We start from the raw sequence: 9,260 nt of genomic DNA, 5'->3' as shown, positions 1-9,260 counted from the left end.
TTCTAGTCTCCTCTCATTGGTACAGCCCTAGTTCTAGTCTCCTCTCATTGGTACAGCCCTAGTTCTAGTCTCCTCTCATTGGTACAGCCCTAGTTCTAGTACCCCCTCATTGGTACAGCCCTAGTTCTAGTCTCCTCTCATTGGTACAGCCCTAGTTCTATTCTCCTCTCATTGGTAAAGCCCTAGTTCTAGTCTCCTCTCATTGGCAAAGCCCTAGTTCTAGTCTCCTCTCATTGGTAAAGCCTTGGTTCTAGTCTCCTCTCATTGGTACAGCCCTAGTTCTAGTCTCCTCTCATTGGTAAAGCTAGTTTTCAGCAGAATTAGGTTTTTCAGAGGTCACTTGACCCAGAAACACAAATGGAGGCCTTTCTAGAGAGGGTCAAGGGGACTGAATGAAAATGCCATTGGGACAGGCCATTGTTCACCAGTTCAAGAGGAGCCGAGGCAGCTTATCTTCCAGAACAAGAGTCCGCTACATCATCCCAAAACACTCACCTTCTTCAGTACACTGTCCAGGGTCTCTGGTCTGCTGATGTCAAAGCAGATGAGGACTGCATCAGAGTCCGGGTAGGAGAGAGGTCGCACGTTGTCATAGTATGGTGAACCTGCAATTCAAACACGTCACCATGTTGTTAGTCAAGTAAAAGCGGGTCTGTGGTAACTGGGTCACGGTACTTCCTCAACTTCCTGTAAGTTAACCAACATGTACCTTTCCATAGATGCGTTGATTCAAACAATGACAATGTTATTTTCAGAGATTGATCAAACTGCAGTGGTCCCCATTCCAAACAGGAGTAGAAACAAAGTTACAGAATCCAACTAATACAAAATTCTATGAGGTATTTTACCAGTGAAATACACACTTGTGACGTACATACTGCACACTAAACAATCTGTAACATAGCCTCATGTCCTGAAGGTTTTCCTGGGATAAATGTGTGTAGTGTGGAATGTAGAGAATCTTTATGGCTGTTGAAGCTCTGTGGTGGACTGGGTCAGGTTGGATCCCAGGTAAAGAAACCAAACCAACACTAATGTCTGGAAGTTCCCATCTCCCCATTGTGCCTCTGTGAAAAATGGTGGGGATTTTCTAGTTTCCCACAGTAGGGTGGTCTTTGAGTTACAACATGAGGGGGCTCCTCTCCTCACACAGGTTATATATTACCTTTAATCCAAACTGGCTGCACGAAAACACCATATCTCACACATAGTCTCTACTGTAGGAAACAGCTTCTCATTCTCAGAAAGGAGATTTGTGTAATTGTCTAAGGGTTCCATGCCAAAGGGCTTTCTCCTTTAGAATACAAAGCCATGTAGAATAAGCTAGGTTCCTGAATTGTGCCATTGAATTCTAAAGAATGCGGGGTTAAAGTATGCTATTTCACATCATGACTTGAAGTCATAACAATCACTCAAAACCTGATCCATTACTTCTGAAGCTGGCTTTACAACGTTTTCCCCCACCCAAACCAGAAATGTTTTGATTCACAAATGGAATCCAGATGGTCCCACTCTGGACCAAAACACGGACCAAAACACCAATGGCACCATCACCATCTGTCTTTTCAATTTTCACTCTAATTTACCTAAACACAATTAAACTCAGTTTGAATTCTCAGGAGTAAACTTCTGTACCAGTGGGCCCATTTGAATATTTGGACATGGTAGAGTGCCTATAAATCATATGCTGTGGTATGACATGGATGCCCCTCCCGGCACGTTTCTCCACGAACAAATTCACACCAGCAGATGTAAACAATGAAGAAATATTTTCAAGTCTGGCGAGTCAGATTTCTTATGTTAAACAAACAGCCTTGAGGCCCTTATTTTCATAGCCCACCTTAAGGTCTGATAAATGGCTCGACCAGAAGACGTGGGGGATTTGGAATGTTTAAAACTCTGGTATGAAGGATTTTCCATGGGAACATTAAAATAGTGTTGTAGGATTGAGTTGATAAAAATGGGGTAAACCTAACAGACTGTAAGAAATTGCAATTTTAGGCTCGAAGTACAGTAAATGTATATGTCGCTGTGAGACGTGATGAAAAGTGTACATGATAAAACAACGACATCAAACTAATCTAAGGCATCTTTCCTCATTCAACGTACAGCTCATCGATCAGATAGGTGGGTTAGGGGCTACAGAAATACAGGACACCAACCCAAGTCAATGCACATAACTATTACATATAAGTAATAGTTGTGCTTATAGGAGAGAGACAGGAAATCTCCAGGAGGATATTTCTCACAGGGGTGGATATAACCACTTCGCCGGACCAATGACACGGTCAGACCATTGACATTCCACTGGGGGGGGGGAATTCCTCTACTAAACACATTGATCCACATACAGAACCTAGAACACTGGAGTCCCATGCATTTCTAATGACCTTTCAGCTAACTGTGTTAGAGTTATTCTCAGGTGCTATTCTTCATGCAGGTTGGTCCAGAAAGCTCTAAAATAATGAGTAGGGTACTATGTGATGAGAAGGGAGCTAGACAAGATCATCTGGGTAACCCTATATTTCAGTGAACTCACCAACTGATGTAGGATCTTAATTTGAGCTAGTTTTCTACAGCAGAAAAAATTATCAATCGGCAACAGGAAATGTGAATTATTATGTAGATTATAATCAATGGACATTTTTGTAGTGGTTGATACATTTTTCGTAAGGGAAAATCAAGTCTGACATTTCAAAGTGGAAATTACAAACTTCAGAAGTCTCTTTGCTATACGTTTTAAATTTCCTGCATTGCAGGAAAGTTCTCCTGCAACAGGGTGATCAAATTAAGATCCAGCATCTTTACTGATATCCCTAGGAGAGAAACTACTGTACATGGCATGTGCAGTATAATGAGGCTACCATGATATGGGATGATGTTCAATTAATCACTAGAATAGATGTATACACTTTTAAGAAAACTAGCACGAGTCTAAGTGGACTACATGTGCATTATAAAGTAGAGAGAGAGAGAGAGGGTGGCAAAGTGTTGGAGGCTCTTTACCCATTATACCTAGTTGTGTTGGAGGCTCTTTACCCATTATACCTAGTTGTGTTGGAGGCTCTTTACCCATTATACCTAGTTGTGTTGGAGGCTCTTTACCCATTATACGTAGTTGCGGTACTCCAATTTCCACATGAGACTCGTTTGTGATAACAATAAACAACTATCATGTATCTCAAAACGCGCCACCCTATCCACAAGGTTATCAAAACAATTCCACCAAATCTACGTTATCACACCATCATGTTGTGATGAGAGGGAGGGGATTGCTGGTCCAGTGGAACTCCTTAGATGTGTGTCAGCCCTGGTGTGTCTGGTGAGGACTGGTGTGTGGTGAGGACTGGTGTGTCTGGTGAGGACTGGTGTGTCTGGTGAGGACTGGTGTGTCTGGTGAGGACTGGTGTGTGGTGAGGACTGGTGTGTCTGGAGAGGACTGGTGTGTCTGGAGAGGACTGGTGTGTGTGGTGAGGACTGGTGTGTGTGGTGAGGACTGGTGTGTGTGGTGAGGACTGGTGTGTGTGGTGAGGACTGGTGTGTGTGGTGAGGACTGGTGTGTCTGGTGAGGACTGGTGTGTCTGGTGAGGACTGGTGTGTGTGGTGAGGACTGGTGTGTGTGGTGAGGACTGGTGTGTGTGGTGAGGACTGGTGTGTGTGGTGAGGACTGGTGTGTGGTGACGACTGGTGTGTGGTGAGGACTGGTGTGTGTGTCAGCCCTGGTGTGTCTGGTGAGGACTGGTGTGTGTGGTGAGGACTGGTGTGTCTAGTGAGGACTGGTGTGTCTGGTGAGGACTGGTGTGTCTGGTGAGGACTGGTGTGTGGTGAGGACTGGTGTGTCTGGTGAGGACTGGTGTGTCTGGTGAGGACTGGTGTGTGGTGAGGACTGGTGTGTGGTGAGGACTGGTGTGTCTGGTGAGGACTGGTGTGTGGTGAGGACTGGTATGTGGTGAGGACTGGTGTGTGGTGAGGACTGGTGTGTCTGGAGAGGACTGGTGTGTGTGGTGAGGACTGGTGTGTGTGGTGAGGACTGGTGTGTGTGGTGAGGACTGGTGTGTGTGGTAAGGACTGGTGTGTGTGGTGAGGACTGGTGTGTGTGGTGAGGACTGGTGTGTGTGGTAAGGACTGGTGTGTGTGGTGAGGACTGGTGTGTGTGGTGAGGACTCGTGTGTGTGGTAAGGACTGGTGTGTGTGGTAAGGACTGGTGTGTGTGGTGAGGACTGGTGTGTGTGGTGAGGACTGGTGTGTGTGGTGAGGACTGGTGTGTGTGGTGAGGACTGGTGTGTGTGGTGAGGACTGGTGTGTCTGGTGAGGACTGGTGTGTCTGGTGAGGACTGGTGTGTGTGGTGAGGGCTGCCCTGGTGTATCAGCCCTGGTGTGTCAATACTGGTGTCAGCTCTTCCTGAAGCTGTGGTGTAATCACTGAGTCGTGTCCTGGACAGACCCAAGGGACGCCACAATCAGCTTAAGGTCACAGAGCAGAGGAGAGGCAGCCCAACGCACTCCCTCACCCCTCTCTACACACCCCTCTTCACCTAGCCCAAAGCACTCCCTCAACCCCTTACTACCCCCTCTCTACACACACGTCTCCACCCAGCCCAGAGGACTCCCTGACCGGCAGGTAGCCTGGTGGGTAGGACCGTTGGACCAGTAACTGAAAGGTTGCTGGATCAAATCCCCGAGCTGACAAGGTAAAAATCTTATGTTCTGAGCAAAGCAGTTAACCCACTGTTCCCTGGGTGCTGATGATGTGACTGTCACTTAAGGCAGCCCCCCGCACCTCTCTGATTCAGAGGGGTTGGGATAAATGCATAAGACACATTTCAGTTGAATGCATTCAGTTATACAACTGTCTAGGTATCCCCCTTTCTCTTTCCCCCTACTACTCCCTCTCCTCCCAGAGCAGTACACAGACCCAGGGAGGCAGAGCAGCCCAATCACCCAACCAGTCCAGGCTGGAGGCATCCGCAACTGTAGTTTAGCAGGTAATTACCTCCAGACCTGGGGCTGGGTTAAGGTTAGATCCCCCAGGGTTAAGGTTAGATCCCCCAGGGTTAAGGTTAGATCCCCCAGACCTGAGGCAGGGTTAAGGTTAGATCCCCCAGGGTTAAGGTTAGATCCCCCAGACCTGAGGCAGGGTTAAGGTTAGATCCCCCAGGGTTAAGGTTAGATCCCCCAGACCTGGACCTGGGTTAAAACCTCTTAAGGATCCGCCCCTTTTTTTTCTCTCCAATTTTCGCCTAAAATGACATACCCAAATCTAACTGCCTGTAGCTCAGGCCCTGAAGCAAGGATATGGATATTCTTGGTACTATTTGAAAAAAAAAACACTTTGAAGTTTGTGGAACTGTGAAAGGAATGTAGGAGAATATAACACAATAGATCTGGTAAAAGATAATACAAACAAAAAACCATCATCTTTGAAATGCAAGAGAAATGCCATAATGTATTATTCCAGCCCAGGTGCAATTTAGATTTTGGCCACTAGATGGCAGCAGTGTATGTTCAAAGTTTTAGACTGATCCAATGAACCATTGCATTTCTGTTAAAAATGTTGTATCAAGACTGCCCAAATGTGCCTAATTTGTTTATTAATACATTTTCATGTTCAAAATTGTGCACTCTCCTCAAACAATAGCATGGTATTCTTTCACTGTAATTGCTACTGTAAATTGGACAGTGCAGTTAGATTAACAAGAATGTAAGCTTTCTGCCAATATCAGATATGTCTATGTCCTGGGAAATGTTCTTGTTACTTACAACCTCATGCTAATCGCATTAGCCTACGTTAGCTTAACCGATCCCCCCCAGACCTGAGGCTGGGTTAGATTGTGCAGACCAGACCTGAGGCTGGGTTAGATTGTGCAGACCAGACCTGAGGCTGGGTTAGATTGTGCAGACCAGACCTGAGGCTGGGTTAGATTGTTCAGACCAGACCTGAGGCTGGGTTAGATTGTGCAGACCAGACCTGGGGCTGGGTTAGATTGTGCAGACCAGACCTGAGGCTGGGTTAGATTGTGCAGACCAGACCTGGGGCTGGGTTAGATTGTGCAGACCAGACCTGGGGCTGGGTTAGATTGTGCAGACCAGACCTGAGGCTGGGTTAGATTGTGCAGACCAGACCTGGGGCTGGGTTAGATTGTGCAGACCAGACCTGGGGCTGGGTTAGATTGTGCAGACCAGACCTGAGGCTGGGTTAGATTGTGCAGACCAGACCTGGGGCTGGGTTAGATTGTGCAGACCAGACCTGGGGCTGGGTTAGATTGTGCAGACCAGACCTGGGGCTGGGTTAGATTGTGCAGACCAGACCTGGGGCTGGGTTAGATTGTGCAGACCAGACCTGGGGCTGGGTTAGATTGTGCAGACCAGACCTGGGGCTGGGTTTGGGTTAGATCCCCCGGGGATCTTTATATGGGATTCCTGTTGAGTGTGTGAGGCTGTGAGGGGGGGCGGCTTTATAAAACAAATAATGCAAGAGGACCGGCCAGGCCAAGCTCTCAGAGTGAAAATGTGTGTATGTTGGCCAGGGGAAAATAAGTGTCTCTAATTTCGTTACCGCCCTTTAGATTGTCTCTCCTCATAGACAGCTGAAAAAAGGTCTCATAAATGAAGTACAAATATACTCCTACAGACTGAGGCATACAAAACAGGTGCCAATGCAAGGTTTGCCTTTACTTCAGAGTGCACAGGACAAAAATGTATGTCAGTAAGTAGCCTATGTTGATTTCACAAGACTGATGTACAATTCTATACAGAGGCAACACCAGTGTTTGAGTACCCACATTGTCAGGTGTTCAAGGTTGTGCGGGTCGTTTCAGATGTAGGCTAATGCTGGTGGTGTACAAAAGGTTTCCATAACTGTTATCCGACTCCTATCTACCCCTTTACCACATTCCAGAGAGGCAGCGTCAGACCATTCCTCTCAAAGGGACTGGCTGTTACTGTAAAGCACATAATGTGGCCAATACTGCATATCAGGATTCCATGCTTGTTTTCTGTTGCAGAACACTCTAGATGTTTCATGCCTGGTATTTATTAGCTACAGCATGTATGACAGTGACGTAGGCTTTCAGAAGGGTAATAATGTGCAGTGGGTCCTCACCTGAAGTGTCCCACAGACGGAGTTCAACTCTCTGCGTATCGATTTCAAAACTGGCCGTGTAGTTCTCAAACACCGTGGGAATGTAGCCCTACAGATGAAATAAAATGGTGATATCCATGTTTAGACACAGAAAGAAATGTTGCAAGCTGATTAATAACTCATAATAATCATGTTTTAAAAAATGACAAATATGTCACAAAACTCACCTCAGGAAATGAATCTTTTGCAAACACATTAAGTAGAGCGGTTTTCCCACATTCACTATCCCCAACGACAACTATTTTACATTTTACGCTTGGATTTAAATCCATTTTGTAACGAATTGTGATATTGTCCTCCGTCTTTCCATAAAATAGAAAGTGTCCTAAAGAAGAATAAAGTCGGGATCAACAGAACATCCGAATGTTCTAGATTCCCAAGTATGATGATGGGCGGACTGCATCAGCCAGCTGCACAGAATCATCTATCCTGAATGAGAACGTCGCGACGGGAAAGTAACTTAAAAAATGTAAAAATAGAAAACCTTTAAATAATTAATATGATCCCTTAGGAGAGTGAAAGACTGTGACATCCAAGTAGCGTCCCATATAGCCAGTCCTGTATCCGAGAGCTCCAGACCCTTTATAAGACTCAACGGTCCTCAGCCTGGAGTTTGCCGGAGTTTGAGGATTCACTCCTATTTCTAGTCAGAGAGCGAGGGCGTTGCGCAAGTAGGTCGAGCACGCATGTATCAGACCAGTTTGTCATTTGAGGAGCTGTAATACATATTTGGTTGACAGTGAATTACACAATTTCTGATAAATAATATTAAAGGTCCTACAGTAATTATAATGTTATTGCAATAAAACATTATTTTGCAGTAGGTGTAAATCAGAATATAATCTACAAACATAAGTAATAATTGTGTCATCCTTTGGAACCTGTAATGTATTCCCATTAGTTTTATTGGTGTTTATTGGACTTTGAATGAACTGTCTGGAATGAAGTCTCAATATTTGTATTTATTTGCTTTTTATATTTATAACCACTTTAAAGGGGTTGAGGGGTTGAAACTAGTGCACTCTCCTTTAAAACGACTGTAGTACTGAAGCCAATGAGATGTTTGTCTGCAATGCATATCAATAACCTTGAGAGTGATGAAAACAGCTGGAGTTATGCTTGGGTGCTGAGAGGGGAGAGCCTCCCCCACTATGCTGCCATATTGTCCTGAAGCAAACACAACAGGAGACTCAGTAGACTCACCTTAATTCTGACTTGAGAGGAGTTACAATCAGCGCTGCGGTATCTTTGGTAGCAGGTATTTAAGATGATATCTCTCCTTGAAGAAGTGGACCATGCAGGGCAAGTAGAGTACATTGTTTTCAACACAGCTTCATAATGTAGAATTATGAGTCCTTTCGACTCACCGCTCACCGCAAAGTAACACTCAATAACACTGTCGTTGTGTGTTGATGGAGTGTTGCTGTATTGTGGTATGTGATAAGGACCTAACGCTGTAAAAGTTCCTTTCTATGGTGGGCTTCACTGTAAAGGAACATGGTCTTGCATAGTAATGAAGTGATTTGAAGCAGTCAGCTTTTCCTCTGAGGAAAGCTATGACTCAAGCCTCTTTCACACTCAGATTGCTTTTCTGTCAGGTTACATACTAGGCCTTGCTAAGAATCAGCACTTTTTGATGACAGTTTTTTCCTCCCTGAGAGCCTCCATTGTGTGGTCAGAACACATTCTGTGGAACACAAAGGGATTTTGACACAGAACAGCCTTTGTTGTTATCGGTAACCTACCAAGATAGAGGACACCATTGTAGTTTACTGAATTAATGGCAAACTCTCTCTGATAGTGTCCTAAAATGTGAGTTTACTACACACAGATTCAGTGCCATGGATGAAAGAAGCATTTCCATGTTTGTCACAAGGTATCTTTTGTGAAATAGACAAAACATCCAATACTCACTGACCTTTTGACATTGGCTCTTACATAAGTCATGCAGCTTTCAGTTAATACGTAGGTCCTATAATGTGAATACGGATGTGAGCCTCTACTGTCCACAAGTTCATTGACAACTATCTTTGGCCCAGATCACAGGTCTCACAAGATGGACTCCTTTGCTTTATCAGCTGGAAGTCTGTACTTGGGGTGAAAGTTTTCCAGGATTTGG

General features: G+C 45.0%; 1 protein-coding gene across 1 annotated transcript; it reads right to left on the bottom strand.

Moving 5' to 3' along the window:
* Positions 1-462: 462 nt before the first annotated feature.
* LOC120063735 (rho-related GTP-binding protein RhoE-like) lies at positions 463-7,764 on the bottom strand. Its single transcript, XM_039014032.1, has 3 exons — positions 7,309-7,764; positions 7,103-7,190; positions 463-605 (listed from the first exon to the last, which is right to left on the bottom strand). The coding sequence occupies exons 1-3, from the start codon at positions 7,411-7,413 to the stop codon at positions 478-480; spliced, it is 321 nt and encodes a 106-aa protein (XP_038869960.1). The 5' UTR covers positions 7,414-7,764; the 3' UTR covers positions 463-477.
* Positions 7,765-9,260: the final 1,496 nt, after the last annotated feature.

Source organism: Salvelinus namaycush, chromosome 19 (genome assembly GCF_016432855.1).
Source record: "Salvelinus namaycush isolate Seneca chromosome 19, SaNama_1.0, whole genome shotgun sequence".
NCBI lineage: Eukaryota > Metazoa > Chordata > Actinopteri > Salmoniformes > Salmonidae > Salvelinus > Salvelinus namaycush.
The sequence above is the reverse complement of the archived record's forward strand: the minus strand, read 5'-3'. Positions and strand labels throughout refer to the sequence as shown.